Source organism: Cydia strobilella, chromosome Z (assembly GCF_947568885.1).
Source record: "Cydia strobilella chromosome Z, ilCydStro3.1, whole genome shotgun sequence".
NCBI lineage: Eukaryota > Metazoa > Arthropoda > Insecta > Lepidoptera > Tortricidae > Cydia > Cydia strobilella.
The window spans coordinates 41,620,996-41,644,617 of record NC_086068.1 but is presented as its reverse complement, the minus strand read 5'-3'; the positions used below and the strand labels follow the sequence as shown (position 1 = coordinate 41,644,617).

Sequence of the window (23,622 nt, the reverse complement as noted above, 5' to 3'; positions counted from 1 at the left end):
CAGGATATTAGTAATACAAAATATCCAACTTTAGCAGAGTAAACTTCTCAAAATTTACAAATAAGAGCTCACAATTCAGTGCTTCACGCGGTTTTTCGTAAACGACCATCAGAAAAAAAATCATTACTAATTTAATTAGTCCTTTTTCTAAAATGTACAACGATATTCCTAAAGATAAGAAGACGCTCTTACTGGAACAAGTACTCTTTATTTCTAATAATGAGCGTAAAATCTTAAATCTTGTCGGGAATATCATCAATTTTACATTATTTCGAATTTTCTTGTAAGAACGCTCTTAACGCGGTCACTTTTACAACAATTCTGCCATAAGAGATTGCGATCCTATGCGCGGTAATCGTGCGGCGCGGCGCGCGGGGCGCCCGCCTGTCTATTCTACCACTACGTCTGCTTCACCCCCTCGAAAACCTAAAACTCGACTATAAGAGCGCCTTAGATCCAGACACTATCATAACTAGTTATTCGTAATTCATATATACTTTGCCGCTCCTTTGTCCACCCATTAACCAACATGGACGTACCGGTACAACCTACAGCGGTCTTGTTTACTGATAGTATTTTATAATTGAACCTGTTTTATAATTGAAACGAAAATCTAAGTCACGATGAAGATGAACGTTCTAAGCCAGGGGTCGGCAACCTTTTAGTAGCCAAGGGCCAGAAGCGGGTCGCACTTTGTAAATATTTGTGACTTTATCAGACATTGTCGTTTGTCAATATTACATATAAAATAGCCAGGGAGGCTCGCGGGCCGCATGTGAAAGGTTCGTGACCGCATGCGGCCTGCGCGGGCCGCCTGTTGCCGACCGCTGTTCTAAACCGCTGTAACTTTTTAAACTTATAAGCCATATTCATCAGATTTATCTAAAAAAAGTTGTTCTTCGTTAGTTTATTTTCTATTTAAGAAAGACCATTATAGGCTACCAAAATTAGAATTGTTTTTTTTGCCTTCATGTACGTTTATTTAATTTAAACTACCCGTGGCTCCAGCTCCAGTACCTATTACAAGCATTCATATGACGCGTAGGATCTTGAACGTCGGGGAGGCCACGGTCGGAGTCGAAGATACTCGTACTAGGCAAAACATTACGACATCGACTAAGCTGTGCATTTTATGATCAGAATAAGCGACCTAAGAGTTCAGCCAAACAATGAAATTGCTTGCAAATGTACTTTATGAATAGGTGAACATACATTCGAATTGTATTAAATTTGCAAGATTTGTAAATCGTTTATCTCACTCTCTTCCCATTATTATGGTGAGGTGAAGGATGTAGTGTAGGTATAGAGGTATAGTAAAATCACGTAATACCATAATGCAACCTTGGATGTCGCGGGGAAGCTACAAAGCGGATGCGGATGAGCCGAGATTGCCGCGACCGCAGCGGATTACGTTATTGTTTGTTTATTTCGCGGTTCCACTTGGTGCGCGGGCGCAGCCAGCATGGGGAAAGTAACGCACAAACGTACTCGCACGCCGCGCCGACGCAATCCGAATAACGATGAGCTCTTTTTGAGCTTGCAACCTCTTGTTTGTAGAAAGTGGAGCCGCCTGGAGTGTAGGCACATGCGGGTACGCCCTTCGGCGAATATTTCGCATACCCATAAATATTCACGACGGCGACGCTTTCGTTTTCATTGCATGATGGAGGCCGGAATTTTCTTGGCATTTTTGAATTGTGTCTCTAGGACATTTATCTTCTCATTTATCGACTACTATTTTTTTTCGAATTCAATTTCAAATTCTTTATTTGCAACCAAGTAGATACAGTTTACACAAATACACATGCAACTTAATGCTAGGTATAATAGGTACCATACATAACTACTAGGTACCGGTAAGGGCTTAGCAAAGTAGTAACTAAATTTCTTTGGCTTTCTTTCATTCTTTCTTCCAATTGGTACATAATTCATTAGTATTTTAGGTAAAATAAAATTTTCGTTAAAAACAAAATAACAATAAAAAATTTTTTTAAAGCTATGGCACGAATTTAACTACTATTATGATAATAACACATTTGAACATTGTCAAGATAAGTTATTAAAGCATTGGTAAAATTGTCAAAGTAATATAATAAGAACAATACGGTATTTATATGTATTTGGATAGGTGAGCATAATATTGTCATGGTTATGACTGTATATTTTAATGTCAGGATGAGTTTAAGTATTCATTAACGGTATAAAAAGCATTTACGATTAAGGATTTTTTTAAAGCTTTTATAAATTTGTTATAATTTTCTTCAGATTTAATTTCTTCGGGTAAATTATTGTAAAATCGTATTGACGTAGAGTATGGTCCATTCCTATGAAGTTGTAACTTTGATGACGTTTGGAGCAAGTTGTTTTTATCACCAAATGTGGAGTATAAACTCTAGATGTTTTTTCACGAATTTACACGTTTCAAATATGTAGATACATGGAAAAGTTAGAATTCTTAAACTTTGGAAGTGAGGTTTACAGCTATCTAACTGCTTAATATTTACAATGATCCTAACGCATTTCTTCTGTAGAATGAACAGTTCTTGGACATCAGTACTATTTCCCCACAAATTTACTCCGTAAGAAAGCCATATGCGTGTGCATACGAATAATATAACACTATAGCAGTCTGGATGTTTGTTGACTTTTTAAGTAACCTTAAAAATTTACGATTATAACGATTTACAAACATAAGTCCCATCAAAAACATAAATGTGAAATGAGAGCCGAGTTCGATATTAAGAATGTTGTTGTTGACTTCGTGGAAAAAGAATTGAGATCTATATGGGTGCCAAGTTCTAGTTCGCTTGGGATGTACTAATTAAAGTTCAGGATTTGACTTGGCTTGGCTGAGTTGAAATTTGGTATAGAGATAGTTTCAGTCCCGGGGAAGGACATAGGGTAGTTTTTATCCCAGAAATGATCCTTTAAGCGGGTGAAAAGGGGAGTGGAAGAACGGAACCCTTCGTGTGCGAGTCCGACTCGCCCTTGGCCGGTTTTTTTATTTATTTCACGTTTAAAGTCTGTATTAGTGTTAACAAGTATTCCATTAGTTTCTTTATAAAAGAAATTGTAATATTTTTTTACATATTATCTGGTTAAATTACTTCTTTTATAGTCTTAGTCTTTAATATTTATTAACTATTTTTTTTTATATGTTGTGTTCTACATTATATCGATATATGTATATCGGAAGTCGATAAGTGAGAAATCTCTAAGACAGTTCAACAATGCCATGAGAATTTCGGGAATTGCAATATCCGTTCGATTTTCTTATTCGGATAATTCAAATAATAAAATTTGTATTATCCGAATATTCTAATATTGAGGATAATTATAAATGAAACAAAATATTTATTCCAAGTAATATAATTCGTAAATCTAGCGCTAAAATAAGCGTGGAGTTGATAACGGCTGAGATGCTAGTGCCATAATGCGAAGTTAGCATCTTGCTCTAATTTATTTTGCGTTAATCAGCAGAACTATGGACAAAAATACCACCTAGGGCTATAGAACTATTAAGGGTGCTACTAGAACTCTCATAAAACGGTGAAATGCTAGTTTCAGCTTTGAGATCGCACATTATCAGGCGGAGACTCATGCAGAGTAAAAATATCACGAATGCAATTTTTAATTTCGTTATTGGTGATTATTAGTTTTAGGTTTTTTTTTCATTGTTATTAATGTTATTATTAGTTTCATTGCTAGAACCGCAGCACTGTGGATTACACCTGATTATACCTGTTGAAATAGGCGATGAAAAGGATATGGAAGTAGGCACAAAACATCCATATTCTATTTGTGACGTTTTCAACCAAAAGGTACTACATTGTCGCTTGTTGATAAGGTTGATTTCTAATTGAAGCTATATGGAAATAGCGCCTTACTGACAAGCGACAATAAGTACCCTTTTGGTTGAAAATGGCACATTTGTTTATTTTGCGAAAGCAAAACTATATCAGTGCTTTAAAGTGCCAAACAACTTTTTAAAAATGATAATTGTCGCCACCAAAGTAAGCAGGATGAGTCTAAAAAAACTGATAAAGACTGAATGTAGACGAATGACAACGCGTTGAGGTACTAGATGTATTTAATTATTATTAAAACATTTAGTTAATTATTATTAATCAGAACTGTTTGTACCTAATAACTAGATCACTATTATTGGTAAATCACTATTATTAATTATTTATTATTGACGTGTAAATTGGTTTTATAAATAAATTATTATGATTATGATTATTTCCAACTAGGCACCAGTGAATCCACATAATTATAAATCCTCCTTATTAAGTATGTTACGGTTACGGTAATATTTTACTGTTATAGTAATAATTTGAAATCTTTGTATTAAAACATAGTTGAAAACGTTATTTCTGTGTTATCTGAAGTATCCGTTTATTCGAATATTTTGAGTTGTATTATTCGAATAATTTCGGATATTATTATTGGCGGATATTCGAATATTATTCATATCCGAATATTTGGATTGCAAACCCAAATTCCGGCCTCTGTGCATGACATCCACGAAAGCGTCGTCGCGTAAGTAAATGTTTTATGACAAGCATTACTTAACAACTCATGAAATCGGTTCCGTTGCATCACGAACTTCATAAGGAACAGTTGATGTTGTAATGTCATTATTGTGAGTTACCTACTACTCGTAATTATACACGCGATAGGGAGACGTTGTGCAGTGTGCAAGCATCGAGCAGGAAACTGTAACACGTACCCTGTTGTCGGGTTGAGGCTTGCCGATGCCGCCGCCCTCGGACCAGTCGTTCTGCTGGCGGTTGGTGGTGGGCGCCAGCTTCTGCAGCTCCGCGGTCCAGAACCACCCGTTCACCTCGTTAGGAAGCAAATCGGGCCTGTTGCAGCCTTTGAAGTCACACATGCGACCCGATGTCCAGATGTACTTGACCTAAAATATTACACAACATTAACAACTGCTGATGACATTAAACAAGCATAGGGTCTAATAACCATATCGTTTTAACATATTTATAAAACTGTGGTCATCTCAACCTACAACTAAATCAACGGCGGACACCCAGATGCAGAGGTCTCTGCGGGTCGCCTTCTCATTATCATAACAATACGATGTCGACGGAGCAATCGCCAATTTGGCACCGACATAATCGAATCGTTTACTTTGCATAAATACCTGTCTGTTACGTGAATAAATGAATGATGATAATTTCAAAAGACGAGTCTTCTAACAATGGTAACGGAAAGGAGCATTCCTGACGCTGCAATTTTTCTCAATCACAACAGGTCAGTCAGTGTCCTGCCTCTTATTCATAGGTATATACCATTGTCGGCATTGTCTACTGTTCTCTACAAATAAAGTTATTATTGTCTTACAAATTGCGTAGATATTTACTAACCTAAATAGTTGGCGTTAAGAGGATAGTGGACGCCCGCTTCTCCACAAACAAACGTAGTCCCCGCCCCCGCCCAGTTTCCTTTCTGGATATTGACTTTATGGAAAATATTTCTACAGAATTTATTGAGCACAACAGTTATAGTTACTATGTCCCTTCGTTTGACTTTTTTGGATTTTTTGATTATTAACTATAAAAGTTCGGAGCGAAAAACAAATTCCATAAACATTTTGAAATGCTCAAATATTTAAATAGTGTTAATATCCAGAGCGGAAAATGGGGACTACGTTTGTATGGAGACGCTGTCGTCCCCTTTCCTCTTAAACGTTTGGGTTCATGTTTTAAATTAACTTTCATTTAGGTATGTTGTGAAAGTCCGCTCGTTTATGCCTCATACCTACATGCAAATATATGTCTAACTCCGTATAAGATAAGCAGTCTAAGGAAAAAACGTATCTCGGATAATCAAGAAAAAATTATGTTCGAATAGATGGCGCCATATCTTTGGCCTATACTCGTGTAGATGGCGTTGGCGATGCCGTTTGATATTTAACAAATTTAACATATATCAGTGAAAGAACATGGGTCTAAGTCATAATGGCGTTCTAAGCTAGTTTTAAACTAGCAAAAAGCAGAGCTTTTTAAGGGCTCGCGGTGTTTTTCTACCTCATAGAGAGAAACCGGAGAGAGAAATAAAAGATACCACCCCCCCCCCCCTTATCTCCAAAGTTTATCAACAAAATATTATAACGTTTTTGTATAATAATAACATCAGTCTTGGGCAAAATGTAACCTAACCACTGATTACTAACTACGACTACATTTTGTAGTTAGTAATCGTGATTACTAACTACAAGAAGTAACCGTAAAGGTAGTTAAAATTTTTGATTACTAACTACAAATTGTAGTGGGGCATTTCGTAATTGATTCCTGATAGGTTTAAGGGAATGCAGATTTCGAAACTGATGACCATTCTGGAATCCAAGATGGCGGCCATGCACTGTCACAAAAGTCGTCATGGATGAATGAATCTGCACTCCTTAAAACCCATATAACGACATCCATGATGACTTTTGTGACTTGGATTCCAAAATGGTTATTATTTTTATACCGGCACTCCCTGAAACCTATAAAACGACATCCATGACGACTTTTATGACAAAATGCGTAGCCGCCATCTTGGATTCCAAAATGGTCACCATTTTCGAAACCGGTACTCGGTAATACCTATAAAACGACATATGTGACGACTTTTATGACAAAATGCGTACCCGCCACCTTGGTTTTCAAAATGGTCACCATTTTCGAAACCGGTACTCCGTAAAACCTATAAAACGACATACATGACGACTTTTATGACAAAATGCGTAGCCGCCATCTTGGATTCCAAAATGGTCACCATTTTCCAAACCGGTACTCCGTAAAACCTATAAAACGACATACATGACGACTTTTATGACAAAATGCGTAGCCGCCATATTGGATTCCACAATGGTCATTTTTGAAACCGGTACTCCGTAAAACCTATAAAACGACATACATGACGACTTTTATGACAAAATGCGTAGCCGCCATATTAGATTCCAAAATGGTCATCATTTTTGAAATCTGCACTCCCTAAAACCTATAAAACGACATTCATGACGACTTTTATGACAAAATGCGTAGACACCATCTTGGATTTCATAATGGTCATCATTTTTAAAATCTGCACTCACTAAAACCTATAAAACCACATCCGTGACGACTTTTAAGACATGGTGCATAGCCGCCATTTTGGGATCCGAAATAGCCCTTATTTTTTACATAGAGAAAGTGGTTTTATGTCAAGGACAAGAAAGATTAAAATATTTATTTCATACAGTAATGTAATTTAGTCTTTTAGATATTTAGCCACAAAACAAAAATATTCTTAGAACTAAAGTAGTCAGTAGTTACAACTACTCGATTGCAGTAATCAGATTAACAACTACTTTAGTACAATCGGATTAAGTCTCACCTCGAAATCCTTCCAAAGTTATGAAATTCGGTATGTATGTTAATTAAAGGTCTCTTTTTCATGTCCAAACTATTTCACCTTTGGGGACCTCGAGGAATCGCAGCCATCTTGGAAAATGTGTACCATCCTGGAGAAATTTGCGTTTTACTCTAAATATACGTTCTCTATGAAAATATGGTGTAAGGCAACATTAAAGCTTATTAAATTCTACACAAAAAAGTCCTAGACATCTTTGCGAAAAAAAAACATCTTGTTATAGAAAATAATAGCTGAATCCAGATTTAGCGCTTATACCCTTTCAGGGGATATTCTCTTAATATGAAACTTGGAGGAATATGAATTCCACTTTTGTCTATACATTTGTACACGTTCTACTCCAATATCAACATTTTACTCGACTGCGACTTTAACAGAAAGTAGGGTTATGGGTTCAAATATTGAAAATCAGTAGCTCAGGATACTGGACGGATTTTTTAAACAGACGTATTGGTAGATTCCTCTTGCCCTTCACAACCTGTTTACATCTGTTTTATTAAAGAAAAATCAATACAGCTGCCTTGAGAGGACGCCGAATAGTAAATCATATTTTTACTTCTAGCGCCTAAACTATTGAGTGGATTTCAATAAAATATACACCAATAGATCTATAATTGGTACACGAGTGCTATGCAATACAAATTTACTAAAATAAATGGAGGAAAAATGTGTAAAACTTAAAAATGTGACTATAAAAACAGATTTTAGGTCTTAAATGGGGTTTAAACAATAGTGAGAGATATTTCTAGAAGAAAGCTCCGTTTAAGGGACATGGTGTTTTATACCTTTTTTGTGTAGAACTTAATAAGCTTTTGTTTCGCATACACAGTATTCACATTTAACGCAGATATTCCGAGAAAAACAGAAAAACCAAAAAAGACTTATACTTTTCAAGATGGCATTTGATCCCCGTGGTCCCCGAAGCTCCAATTTTATGACACGCAAACAGGGATCCCTGAAATTGTAGGTGTCAAATTTCATTACTGTCACTATTGTTTAAACCCCATTTAAGACCTAAAATCTGTTTTTATAGTCACATTATTAAGTTTTACACATTTTTCCTCCATTTATTTTAGTAAATTTGTATTGCATAGCACTCGTGTACTAATTATGGATCTACTGATGTCTATTTTATTGAAAACCACTCAATAGTTTAGGCGCTAGAAGTTAAAATATGATTTACTATTCGGCGTCCTCTCAAGGCAGCTGTATTGATTTTTCTTTAATAAATCAGGTGTAAACAGGTTGTGAAGGGCAAGATGAATCTACCAATATGTCGTTTTAAAAAATCCGTCCAGTATCCTGAGCTACAGGGTGTACTGATTTTCAGTATTTAAACCCATAACCCTACTTTCTGTTTAAGTCGCAGTCGAGTAAAATGTTGATATTGGAGTAGAACGTGTACAAATGTATAAACAAAAGTGGAATTCATATTCCTCCAAGTTTCATATTAAGAGAATATTCCCTGAAAGGGTATAAGCGCTAAATCTGGATTCAGCTATTATTTTCTATAACAAGATGTATTTTTTCCGAAAAGTTATCTAGGACTACTACTTTATGTAACCTGATTATTAGGTATTACTATTATTATTATTATTATTTTTATCTTTCTTTTTCCTCGGTTTTCACCGGCGTACTGCTATGCACGGGCCGAAGCCAAGTGCATCTCAGGTAACTCTATGTTACATCTTAATTCATTTGTTTGTTGTGTAGCTGGTTGTGCACACGTAGGGGTATTTGAGGTTACATGTGTGGTTGGGTGTGAGCTGGCCTGTAAGGATGGTATCATCGGGGAAGGGGTTGATTGGTCAGTTTGTAAGAATTTTCTTACTAGCCTGCATGTGTTAAGAATTACTGCTTTTTGGAGGAGGTTGTATGTGTTCGCCGGTATTTTTAGGGTCTTTAAAGACTGATGGAGTTGTTTTGGTATTATTATTAGGTAGTACAAGTAGTCATAACTACATGTAGTAGAGTCAATATAAAGTTTGTTACATTAAATGCACACTCAAATTGTTCTACATGGGTGAATTCTATATCATATTGAATACCCGTCTGTAAAGTAACAACTTGATATCAGTTCCCGTTCTTGAGAAATAAACCTTTTTTTTAAATCTTTTGTACTACTTAAACAATAATTCCCACATAAGATATTTTTCGTAGAATGGGTTATGAAGCTTATACGACTACACGGTCAGAATATCTCTCGTCAATAATGTCAATTATAGATTTATTGAAACAAATTATTGTTTTGTAAGTTTTTCATGACCGAGGAAATCCCACACCGAGAGAAAAGTTTACTATGGTGGTTAACAGTAGTTGTTTCGATCATGTTTAAAAATCTCCCGAGTCACTACTATATTTGTAGAATAGCAGCAAGATTTTGGAAACAAACAGCAAATAATGTTCTGCACAATTAATGGACATATCTAGTTTTTTGGCAGTAACTGCACAAGTTATGGAAGAATAACATATTCATTTTTCTGTCGATAATTAAATCAATTTCCAGCATAAAAAAATAAAAAAGTATGCGGTATTTCCAGGCATTTTACAGAGGCCAATTCGAACTTTATTATTTAAGATATATCATTTTGTTATCATTCGCCCAACCGTCTCGCTCGCACCAAAACATATTTCAACTAGTACGAGCGAAACGCACACGCAAATTTAAAAAATGATATCTTTTATAACAAATTTCGAATTAGTCACAAGGTATATTAGGAAAGTATACCTTATGGCTTATGGCATTGCGTTAAGGTTCAATAGTTCAATGCATTAAGTGTCTGTCTTTATATGAAAAACGATAGCTGTCAAATTTTTATATCTATTCACAAAACGTTTAGAATACTGGATGCTGTGTCAGATATAAATAGATCCTTGAAGTCTTACAACTATCTATGATGCTTGATCTACTATCAACTATCTATGACCCTTTTGTTTTGCTGCAACGCACACAGCAATTCTACGGTTTATTTTTTTAAGTTTTGTTTTTTATCTTAATGTTGCTTTTTTGTATCTCCTCTGTTTCTTCTGTTTTAATATGTGTGTATTGTGGCAAACGAATAAATGGTTGATAGATATATCTATCTATCTATCTATCTTGATCTCAATCTTACTGGTTAGTAAGGACCGTCCACTTAGTTATACTTCGAATAGCCGCCCGGACAAATTATAAAGCGAATTTGAATTTTAAATTTTGACAATTCACGAGAAGAGGAACGTAACGTCAAACGATATGTTTGTCCCTTTTCAACGATCCTGTCATCCGATGCTTTTAGTAGTGGGAGCTGTGAGAGTGAAAAGACGCAAATGTCAGCAATTCGTACCGCTTGGTTTTTGTCAGCGAGCGCATCGCGACATGAAACTAGTATGAGCCTGGCCCGCGATTACGTATAATTGTAAGGAAACTTGGGATCAAGTTATATTAGTCTATGGTCTAACAGTTGAGAATAAGACGTGCTTTGAATATACAGTGGGGAAAAATTTTATAGGCCCTGGAGGGAAAGTGCCTTAAAACCTTAAGTTAGCTCATTTTATTTTTAAAAAGAAACAAAACTGCATTCAAAGGTTTTTTGAAATTCGCTTGTCTCGTCCGGGAATCGAACCGACTAAAAATTCCAAACAATAAACACTCCCTATTTTATTCTACTAGTCGATATAGTTAATGTTAATAATAACATTTTTCCAAGAAACATTAGGTCTTACACTCGTCTGTCGTACAAAATTTCCATAAAATCGAATATTTAATAATCAAGAATATTTCTAGACAAGCAAAATTGAAAATAATAATAATTAATAACCTTTGAATGCTGTTTAGTTTCTTTTTAAAAATAAAAGAATGTCTCCTTTAAGTAAAATGAGCTAACTTAAGGTTTTCAGGCAATATTCCTCCAGCGCCCATTAATTTGATTATTAAATTATAGTGGTAAGAAAGCGCACTGAGTATGCACTTTTGTCTCAGGCGATGCCGCTTGGCGTAGCCACGAGATCGTAACGCCCCTCAAAAGGGGGGTGAAAGGATCGGCTCCCCAAGTCCAATCTATGCTATCCTGTCCTGTCTGTGTATGTATTTCTTCCTGTTCTTAGCAACTAGGGCAAGTTATATACTATAATTTTCGTATAATTTAGGAACGAGGAATTCATTTTTGAAATAATTATCACACCTTTCCATACAAAAAAAATGAGTTGTGTACAAACAATGAAAATGTTATGTAATTTTTTGTGACAATTTTCTTTGTTACAATTACAGTGTGGCGATTTGTACTAAATAAAAAAATGGACAATGTAGCCCATTTATTGTTCATTCTGGAAAATATCACTTTAAAGTAGGCATTCATTTTTTTTGTTAAAAATAATAATTTAATTAAAGGAATCGCTGCCGAAACGCCTGTCAAAGAAGAGGCGTTTTTTCTTACTAAGTGGCGTTTTAATCTTCCAGTTTTTATTCCTTGTTGTCTTTATAATTTTTTCGCAACTGTATTAAAAAACGTCGTTCGATACACGTGCGGAAATGTCATTCTTCACTCGTCCCGAGTCTTGTCAAGATATCTCGGTACTCGTGAAGTAATGACATACTTTACGCACTAGCATCGAAATGTACTATTTATTTCATTTGGGCACCAAGAAGTATGTTGGTAGTAAACCTATTGAGTGCGAGTAAAATAGTATGTAAAAATGATTTAATATAATATTGTTAATTAACTAAAGTTTCATTATTGCGTCATTTCATCTCATAACCCTACTACCCATTGAATTGAATGACCTTTTTCACGTTTTCTGCAGCAATGCAGTCGACTGCAGCAATATTGAAGCCCGATATTGCTGCCGACTGCTACGGCAGTAGCCGTAAATGTCAAAATCAAATTTCCTGTCTGGATTTTGACGTTAATTTTAAATAAATAATCAAAGGGGATCATCGATTTTGGGCCCGGAGGACAAACCATCGCGTATATGGTACACTACACAGACGGTTACAGTAATTACACACGCATTTTATTACGGAAAAAGATATAATATTGGGTGTAAATAAAACGGGAATGTATATACAATAAAAATACATTATATCTATTATTCATTTCCGTAAATCACACCATCATCTTTATTAGAATAGCATAACGCTTAATTTCGCACAAACCGTGAGGTTTTCACTGAGGAGTTTTAAATTCTCTTTGCACTAAGCTTTATGGTTGGTAGAAAAGTGTATTCTAATTTGGCACTAACTGCCACTGTCTGTCATTGCCATGACATAGTCATAGCCTCATAGCTGACATACGTGACATATGTGCCGCAATGTATGCATTGCGCGTTTTATAGGAGCTTTGGATGAGGTGTGTTAAGTAAGCGCGCAATCAAAATTAAACATGCGTAAACAATCGGAACGCGAGCCGATGAAACTGGGTAAGTTAGTCATGGGAGAATTAACGGTCGACCGCATCGCTAACTCTCGGCTGTTAAAGCGGTCCGATCGTCTGCCGCGAACATTGAAGTGAGACGGAGATATGGAAGTCGATCAAACGTTCTCTACTCTACAGTGAATCAGTACCCGTCAGTTAGTGTCTGCGTGGGTAATTTAAATAGCTTGGACGTCGTAATAATTATGGTTATATTCCATACAATATTACATATACGTGAGAGATTTTTTTGTTGTTACACTAACATGAGTAAGAGATTTATGAAGGTAAAACAAAAGTCGAGTGTCCATTTTCTCTAAGCAACAAAAAAAAATTCGAAACAAAAATGGTTAATAGTAATTAAACGGATTAATTTACGTTGGAGATTTTTTTGTAGAATATAGTAAATACACAGAGCATAATTAACATGTAATTTTTATGTACACATTAGTTGTTAATTTTATGTAAAAAATAATAATAATAAAGGAATTAATTGGGGGCAGGGTTCTGTGTCAAGCTCGAAGAAAATATAAATACTTAATGAGTATATGCTTGAGAACAGCATATTAGAAAATCTCTAGTGGGATTTGATGTTTTGGTTTATTTTTCTATTTTAGTAATAATTTGGATTTATAAAAAAAAATTGACATATTTTGTGGAGATTTTTTTCAAAATATATTTTTTGTAACATAGGTAATCCCATCTCAAAAAATCTCTGATGTGAGAATTAATGTAGATTTCTCATACATTTTGAACTGTGCTGACCGGCCTAATGTAGTTATGACTACTTGTAGTTAACTACTTTTAGTCGTAATCAGTAGTTAGATTACAAAATGTAGTTAACTGCGCCCAACACTGAATAACATTATCGTAAATATTACAGGAAAATTATAATCACACCTCTATCTTGAAAACTTTTTTTAAATTATCATAAAACATTTTATAATTTAACTTGCAATTTAAGCCCATTTGCGGGTGTATGTTATACTTGAAATTTGAATGATATGAGATTACACTAAAAACACGTTCATTCAAATAAAACAAAAATTGAAATCGGTTCACATGATATGGAGTTATCCCTGAAAAACCAACATACATAAACGGATTTAGTATGCATACATACAGGGCGCGCAAATTAGTTAGCCAATTTGCCTATAGATGGCGCTGTACACGATTACGCTTAGAATACTTCTGGTCAAAAGTCTTTCGTGATTCTATTTACATGAGAAATTTGAAAGTTTGTACGGAACCCTCGGTGCGCGAGTTAAACGAGCTCGCACTTGACCGGTTTTTATTTTTTCTTGCACTGCCACTTCGCCGCTTCAAGTTGAACAGATCCGGGTGCCTATATTAATGGTGGTTTTTTTGATGAAGTGGTTGTAAGTTGCTTACAGTATTAACTATTATGATAATACATTGAGCTTTTTCACGATCATGTTCGTCTTGTTTAAAATAAGTTGAAATCGCACTGCGCCAGCGCTGCCACTGTTTACTCGAAACGAAACACTCACAACAGTCACAACAAAACTGAATATCCGCAATTCACAACTTCTATTTATTATCATATATAATACCCTTTTCCCTATTATACAATCAGATCCACCCTCAATCAGGGGCCCAGAGCATTTTACCTGTTCTGCTCCCTGCCATACTATATTGTAGTTATGCCATTGATTCAAACCTTACCTACTCTAAAAACATAAATACATATATTAAGCACCTTGACCGCCGTGAGCTTGTCCAATCGCATCATAAAGTTTTAAGGTACTTAGGCTTTTACCGGCTGTAACTCGAGTGCATTCGTAAGTTTTCCTTTTTTGTGCCATTTTGCCTGTTTGAATAGGACACCTTAAATATAATGAAAAGTGTTACTACTAAATCTATACTTTCAAAAATACGCATGCAATTATTTCATCTAGGATATCAGTCACTTTCACACGCATGCCATAAAAGAATAGGCCGACATTCTTTCGAAACCACACGACGACGTTACGGAAAACAAAACGTTTTTTATGAAATCCTGACTTCTAATGAGTCACTTTCTATTTCAGTATCGTTTAACTTTGAATGATATTCCGAGTCGCGGTCACGGTGAGGTTTGTGCTATTCAAAACACATGACAAGCGTGAGCGGTTTGCTAATTCTCCGAGTTGGCGAGGATCGGCGTCACCGAAGGGGACTATGCGTGTCAAGGATCCACGAGGATAAATTGATTAGGACGCTACCAAGAGTCCCGGTGCCAAGTGCCATATCTAGGTACTGATGATTGGCGTATAGTCTACGAGGATACAATGAAGTGGTAATAATCGGTTAAAAGTGGTCATCACCTTGTCCTGCACTATGCGGGCCTTGACCCACTCGTTCTCGTTGCTCGTCTCCAGCGACACGAGGTCCATGCACCGCTGGCGGCAGTAGTTGCGCGCGCTCAGCCAGTCCTCTTCCACGCCCCGCAGCGCTGGCTCTCTCCAAGAGAAGAAATAACCTTTGTCTGTGGGATCAGTACAATTTGGCTTAGTTACAATAATGTTCTAGCATCTATAAAGTACCTAGTAGTCAAAGTATTTGGTTACATCGGTAGCAACAAATAGTATTTATATTCGCTTTAGGTAGGGCGAGAGTAGCTAATATAGCACGATGAGTACGATGATTGTGTTGTGACGCTGTCATTTTGTTGGTTGATGATAATGTTGATTTGTATTTGAACATTTATGGCCATATTACTAACCGATGATTATTAGAGGTACCTAATACCTTCTTGATTGAAAAGTGCACAATTCCTATTGGCTATTCTTTTCAAAGTCTAACGATGCACAGCTGCATACAAAAGAATAAGGCGTGAGAAGTGTTACGGGAAAGAAATACATATTAGAAACTGACTGCTTTCGATACATTGTAAAAGAAAGATGAAACTTGAGTGCATTCGTGATATGTCTATTGTTTATGTAGCTAATTGTTCATTAAAGTTAAGAAATAGGTATGGTACAGTCGAAGGCAAAAATATCGATCCAGACAAATGGCTCAAAAATATGTGAACACGACTTTATTGTCTAAGGTGTAAGAGCGTACACATATTTTTGAAACTTTCGGAATGTATAATATATTTATGCCCTTGATTGTACCTACCTATATCACTTTTCATGCAATATTTTTAAACAACGTACGTGTTTCCACAATTAGGTACATTATTGATTGATAATTACCTACTGTTAAATACCATACTAGAGATTTACAGTGATTAAAGGAAACGTAACATTGTTTTTCAATTGAAAGCGATATTTACGAAGAATGCGAAGATGTCCTGATCCGTGTCTTCGACCTATGCGGCACAATATTTACGAAGAATGCGAAGATGTCCTGATCCGTTTCTACGACCTATGCGGTTCAATATTTACGAAGAATGCGAAGATGTCCTGATCCGTTTCTACGACCTATGCGGCTCAATATTTACGAAGAATGCGAAGATGTCCTGATCCGTTTCTACGACCTATGCGGCTCAATATTTTCATGCAAAATCTAACGTGGCAAGGCGCAACTTAGATATCAGTAAATTAAAAAATCTGTCAGCGAAATCGCTTCGTAATAGGGGATTTTACTGCAATGTTCTGCCACCAGAGTGCAAGCCCTAGCCTTTTTAGTAAACCATAGAGTAACTTATACATACTGTACCTTTAACAGGTTTTTGACAAGTATTCAGAGATAATAAAATATGACATTGATGCATCAAGGCGGTTTGTTTACAGAGGACCTACCGGGAAGCGCGAATCCGAAATTTCGCTATCTGCCTCTTTATCGCTCGAATATGCAAGAGTGACAGAGATGTTAGATAGAGAAATTAAGATTTTCTTGTTTCGCGATAGACCCTCAGATTGTGGTAGTGGGCCCACCTACGCAAAGTTTCGCGTAATATTCCCTATATGCACCACACCTGAAGGCCTACCGCCAATATAAAAAAATCTAAAATGGTAAATTGCCTCTCTATCGCTCTTGCCTATTCGAGTGATAGAGGAGCACGCGGCCGTGAGTGGCACACAACGATTTTCAGCTTGTCGATGTTAGTGGCAGGCCCTCTGAATTACATATGATGCGTGCGACGGCGTTACCGCGGAAAAAAAACTAAAGATAAAGAGGCTCTGGAACCCTAACACTGTAATCTAAACATCAATTAGCTAATAGGTACCAACGCTGGCCGAGGGAGGATAACGTTCCAGTTTGCTTACTAATTAAGTATGTAGTTATCTCGTTAAAACTTATCTAATATTTCCGGGAATAGGGATGTTTACTTTGTTAGTTCTTATCAAAATATTTCGGTAATTTACTTTCCAGGTAGGGATAGAAGATTTATTCAAACTGATTCGCGAGACTTATTGTAGGGACGGTTTAAGTTTTTACTTTGTTCTCTTGACAACGACCCCTAAGTTAAGAATAAGTATTCGTATTTACACGTAATCAATCAAAAGCTTTACATCATCAACAGCCTTTCGGGGTTAGCCGAACTGTTCAATAATTATTAAACCAGATGAGGAAAACTGCTAGTGTTGGGGCTATGATGAAGATGGATTTCAAAGATACATAAAATGAACTATGAGTAAGTCGTACGACTCGTACCTAATTAAATATACCTACTGGTGGGCTTGAGGTCGAGGCGAAAGCGCTCGCTCACCTGCATTAGATAAGGCTGTGTACTTTGGACCCGCAGTCCGCGACGGGAGAAGGCAAATGGAAATGCACTTAAAGTATTTAAACTAAAGTAATGACTAACTGTCAGCATATCGCTCGTGGATGACGCGCTGCACGCACTGCGAGGGCACGGGCGGCTCCAGGATGCGTCCGTTGGGGAACTGCGCGTGCGCCGCCGCAATAAGCGCCACTAGTGCTGCTGCCAATAGATGCATTTTCTGAAACAATTAAGCTAGCTAACAAAACGCTTTTTTTGTCTTCTCTTGAGCTCTACCACGGGCTACGGTTACCGCTTACTTTTTACTTCTTACTACTTAAAAAACGATTTCAAGCGACCAGGTCGAAGCGAAATAATAATAAGTATATTAAGGTAAGGTGGGGTAAGACTAACATTATTTTGCTCGGGGCAAGACAAGACAAACAGTATGAGGATTCCATACAAGTGATAGTCTTATCCCGGTGATAGTCTCACCCCACCTTACCTATTACATAATGACAAAGGAATTCAAAAGCTTCGATAAGGGTTGTTTCATTTTACATTATAGTCGAATTTATGCAACTCAGCTCTGCTAAAGGCGGCATTGGCTTAAGTCCATGCGGTCGGGGATGGTTGCCATTTAGAATTGAAATGTAACTAATGGTATGGCTTCAATTTTCTTTTTAATTTAGTAGGTGCGCCCCACCCCCCCGTCAAAATACAATTTAAGTAAGGGTTTGAGATGGGTTATTACTTACTAGGTATGGCTTGGGAAAACTTGATCAAATTATAAAAACACGGTAGAGCTTTTTACTAAAACTCAGTAGGCAAATTCAAAGCAGAAAAAATATACAGTCCAATAGATTCCGAGGTTAAAATTTTCTTTTATGAAACTCGAGAAAACCCGCATGTAGCTACGCACTTTCGCAATTATCTAATTCTCATATTTGTGTATGGGCGGGCATTCCGCTTACTGCGCGTAGTACAGAAAAGTTTTGCTCGGTGACCCAGCTTAGTGACACATTAATAAGAAAGTTGTAAGTAAATTGTAAACGTGACTTAATTCATAATATTTTACCTCTAATTTATGTTCTAGCTAGTAAAGTAAAAAGTTGTAGGTATGTACCACACGAGATACGAGACCAAAGTTCCTTTACGCCTCGTGCCTTTACTGGTTATAATATAAGTACACTCTACTCTTGCTCGGGACCTAAAATCACCACATGTACCATAAAAACGAACATTGCTCTTTTATAAATGTTTTTTAATATTTTCTGATGTTTTTATTTAAGAAGTAGCTTATTTTGTAAGTACGAGTATGTTGGGATTTACTAATATTAGTATTAAAATTTAATTTCTTACCTACATGTCTAAAAAATAATTAAATATATACCGACTAACCTCTTATCTTAGTTAACAACCCAAACTACGTTCTCACTGTAGGTAAAAGCTTGAATGTCCTATGAACTCCAGAGATTTTAAGTAAGGATAGAGTGCTAACTCCATACATCAGTTTTCTTGCAAAACGCGGGTTATTTCGTAGTCGATATCTAGCGTCAAGTAGTGGATTTATCAGTACCGCTACTTGACACTGGCTCCTATTTCACCACGGTGACAGGTGCGACAATTGTCGACATCACTGTTGCTGACATGCTGACGTCACAGGCATCCATCGGCTACGGTTACCGCTTACCATCGGGCGGGTCGTATTCCTGTTTGCCTGTATGAATGATCGTACACTGTATTATTTTTTTAAAACTTTTTAAACAGGCAAAAAACAGGTACCTAAGTTTATGATGATGACAATTGTCACAAGATTTAAAAGAATTTTACCGAAAATTCTTGACAGAAAACTGTCGTGTTTCTTGTGTCAATTGTCATTAGCTTCGCAAAATAAGTACTTATTTATTGGCGATATAATAGTTTTTTTTTATAAATTAAAATGTTGATGGCGAACAAGCACACCGCCCGTCCGATGGTAAGCGGTTACCGTAGCCTATGGAGGCCTGTGACGTCAGTAACAATGATGTCGACAATTGTCGCACCAAATAGGGGCCGATGTCACGAGTGTCGTGACTTACGAAAGATGTATTGCTAAAACAATTTACAGCTAATATTACAAGCAGAAGGAATTGAAAATAGAGTTCCGGTTACTCCGGAAAAATTTGAGCATTTGATTTTTCGTTCGCCGCGTCATCTATTGTCAAGTAGCAGTACTGATAAATCCACTACTTGACGCTAGATGTCGAGTTCGAAAATAACCTGCGTTTTGGTAAGAACACTGATGTATGGTTAGCACTCTATCCTTACTTATTTCTCTATGGAACTACCTACGTCACGTGTCACGTCTAGCGACTACCAACATATCACGTATGTCATAGTGGACGTGTAGAAAACAAGTTCCATCGGTTAACATTTAGGTATTTTATAGACAACGGCTGGACTAAATCGGATCATTAATATTTATGATTGTAAAATATGTATGTAGTAAAATATTTCTAGCTTTACTTTTAATTTAAATCGATCGATGTACATTTAGGTAGGTAAATAAATGTTAAATTCACATAAAATAAAATATATTTATGGGTGAGTAAGTACGCACTGACTTAAATTACTGGTTAGAGGGTACGAGTATTGTGAGGGCGCACTGCGGAGCCGTTTCCACTTTCTTTGAAAATATGCTGGTAGCGGCAGCCGGGACCCGGACCGGTCCCTGGAGGATTAGAAAGCGACCTTGCCCTGGAGGAGGGCGTTCCTCCCGTGACATTTGGGCTAGCAACCATCAACAGCTTTAATTAAATCAAACTTATTACTCGCTCTACAAGTTAATTAAAAAAACCTTCGCAGCAATAGGTACAAAAAACGGCAAAGCTGTTAGATAAATAGCAGAAAGAATATAAAACAGTAATAAAAAACCATAATAGTCATCAAAAAAGCGGTCCCATTTTTCACCATTTTTTATAGACCCGGTGTTTTTTAACCGAGTTTTGGTACCTACAGTAACTTGTTTAGAATGGATCGCGATCCTTTTAAGCAGCACTATTTACTAAGCGGATGAGTTAGTTTTCAATAAATTGACAACCTACCTACCCTACCCCAATCAATCGAAATAATCCATTACCATCATCATCATGCTACCCGTATCATGGAAACAAAATCGGCAACTGATTAAAAAAATTAAACTATCGGACGTGATGTATGTACTTCATTAACCTTCCGTCTATGTTTGATAATTAAGGGTCTGGACAGAATTTTTCAGTCATCTATTGCATTTTTTTCGTGAACGATTTTTTCTGCTCTATACGGCACGACCGAAGCTTGGACACAATTTTAGACCACCACACACATAAGAAGGGTTATTGAAAAATACTATAAATAATTATTATGTACAAGTCTTTGAGGACCTACCTAACAACTGAAATTAAGTTGTTATCGTAAGAGTATGGTAAGCTTGGAGCACTCACCGTGGAGGGTGCGCCTGCGTCGGGTACCTGTCACAAACTGTTGCGAGAGCACACCTCGCACGTTTTATATGGTGGAAATATGCGTAAACAGCGCCTTGCGCGCACCCTCGCCTCGCCACGACATATGAAAACGTTTGGACATGTACTAGATAACATAAACGCACAATTGTTTTCCTCGGCCTCTCGGTTGTACGAAAGGACGAATACATACGGACGAATAAATTTGTGTCGATTTTTCGCGAATTACGGATTACGCGAAGAACGACAGCTCCTTTTAAGATATGATGATATCATATGGGGTTTTTAGAATTATCTCGATAACTATTAGTTGCCCGTGGAAAGAAAAGTACAGTCAGCGATAAACGCTTGTACCTAACAAAAAATAACTTTTTATTTGCCTATTCATTACCTACACCCTACACATCATTGCGACACTCGTTGTGAATTTGCTACTTTTCGCACTTGTATCGTAATGTACCTACTATGCGAGTATGTTTAAGAGTTGTGTTTTGGCGAGGTTAGTAATAGCTACTTGGCGCTCCATTTAGCGAGTCCTGGGCTATACGACCGAGATAAACACTGAGATGAGAAGAGTGTCGGTAATCATGGGCTTATTTTCAAAGTGCGATTTTGAGGTGTCAGCGAACTCAGCGCCGTCGACTGGACAGAAACGGCTTCGGACAGAGTAGCATGGCGGTCTTTGGTGTCGGAGACCAAGATCCACTTCGGGTCGTTGCGTCACAGCAGTAATTAAGTAAGAAACCTCTTCGCCTTTTTTTTACGTGGAGTAATGCATTTAGGCATTCCGCCTAGCCGGGAAACTAGAACGGATATGTCGGACTCGTGGCCAAGGGGCCAAATACCGACTAAACCCTCCACGGTATGCCCGTCTCGCAGCAATGGTGGCGGTGAACACGGGATCGCAGAGCATTCCACCGCGAACACCGCCTGCTGCCGACAGCCGAGGCTGTCCCCTCCTTGGACCCGAAGGCCCTGGAGCCGAAGCTCCCCCTCTCGAAGGTAGTGTGCAGGGCGACACCACACACTGGTCCCTCATGACAACCTCCACGCCGGGAGGAGATGGAAAAACCCCGGGTTCCACCCCCTCAGGTTGCCTTAGAGATTTTTTATAGAGGTGGTCATCCTCGTGGCCACCACGCCGGCGCCGGCCAGCAGTGGCAACCCCCCCGGCCGTCATCATAGGCCGCAGTTTTATACAGGTCAGCGGCATTCCTGTGCCCTCACGCGCCCGAAGGCGCCCGGCCCGAAGGCCCCATCCGCGACCGCAGTCGCCCGGCCCAAAGGCCCCGCTCCAGCACGCACTCGGGTGAACTCTCCCTCAATGAGAGGACACCCCGTGCAGAACCCCCCTCCCCCCCCCCCGTGACAGGACATTGGCAGCACCGGTAAGCAATTACCTGGAAACCAAGAGATTACTTACCGTTGCCCCCGGGGCGCACCGTCCGAGAGCCCTTCCCTTTCCCCCGGATCAGCTAATCAAGAGGAATGAGAAGGGACTAGGCACTCTGGGAGGTTTCCTGTCCGTAACACCCCAAGAATCCTCTTCGCCTAGCCCCACCACATCACAAGCAGATAACGCATCATATGTAGCGCCACAAAAGGCCAACACAGCCAATGCATTTGAGTACATGGCACGCGCGAGATCTAATAATTCACTGAAAGAGAAAACGAACGCATAGCAATTACCGTACAGCCGGAAAAACAACAACAACAATACAAACCAGCAACGAACAACCAAGAAAAACACTCCCAAGCCCCCGCCGGGGAAAATTACCCAAACATTATTAGGGTTAAAGGTTTATTAATTTTGCTCTTTTTTAGGGTTCCGTACCCAAAGGGTAAAAACGGGACCCTATTACTAAGACACCGCTGTCCGTCTGTCTGTCAGCAGGCTGTATCTCATGAACCGTGATAGCTAGACAGTTGAAATTTTCACAGATGATATATTTCTGTTGCCGCTATAACAACAAATACTAAAAAGTACGACATGGCCACTTATACAAAATGAAAAGTGATTTAATTTGTTACAAGGTTTATTAAGTCAAGTTTTTCGATATCTTGTATAGTTTTTGAGATATCCGCTCTTGAAAGTTTATTTAGGGCTCTCATTTTTATCTTGATTATCTACATCAGTGAAGCTGCTAGGCCGGGTTTGGTAACATTTTCGTATAAATCGGGGGTGCTGAACTCATTTATGGTATCAACATTGACACCTTTCCGAAGTAAAAACATATAAACTTTAAACAAATAACTTTTTCCCCTCACTAGCTCGGAAAGCCGTCTATTATCCTTTAAAACAAGCGGGGAAAAACGCATTTTATCCACTAGTGGGGAAAGTAATTTGACCTTGGATGGAGCGTGTTTAAGTAGCTTGACAGATAACAAAACGTAAAACGCTCATGATAATGGTTCGTTCGATATTAATAATCATTAAATAAATGGTTTGAGAATCTAATAAAAAATACCAAATTTAGCTTTATTTAATAATTTATAAAATAATTTTAAGTCATAAACCTTAAAATTCCATAAGAAACGTTAGATTTTTTGTAATGATGTTAAATATAATTCTGAACGCACAAGTTGAGTCGATGCAATTTCAAAACGCATCGTTGGCATTTCATACGTCAGAACAGAAATGTCAACATTGTCAACAAAATTTTTACTGTTTTTCTCACCG

At 37.6% G+C, this 23,622-nt stretch overlaps 1 protein-coding gene across 1 annotated transcript in view; it reads right to left on the bottom strand.

Annotated features, from left to right (window-relative positions):
* The window catches only part of LOC134753813 (uncharacterized), a 32,407-nt gene extending 11,383 nt beyond the window's left edge, over positions 1–21,024 (bottom strand). The window contains exons 1-4 of the mRNA XM_063689755.1: positions 20,925–21,024; positions 17,566–17,701; positions 15,134–15,294; positions 4,733–4,921 (exon numbers count right to left, since the gene is read on the bottom strand). Coding sequence (XP_063545825.1) covers positions 4,733–4,921; positions 15,134–15,294; positions 17,566–17,698 — 483 coding nt within the window. The 5' untranslated portion in view covers positions 17,699–17,701; positions 20,925–21,024. The remainder of the gene's footprint in view (positions 1–4,732; positions 4,922–15,133; positions 15,295–17,565; positions 17,702–20,924) is intronic.
* Between the last annotated feature and the right edge of the window lie 2,598 nt (positions 21,025–23,622).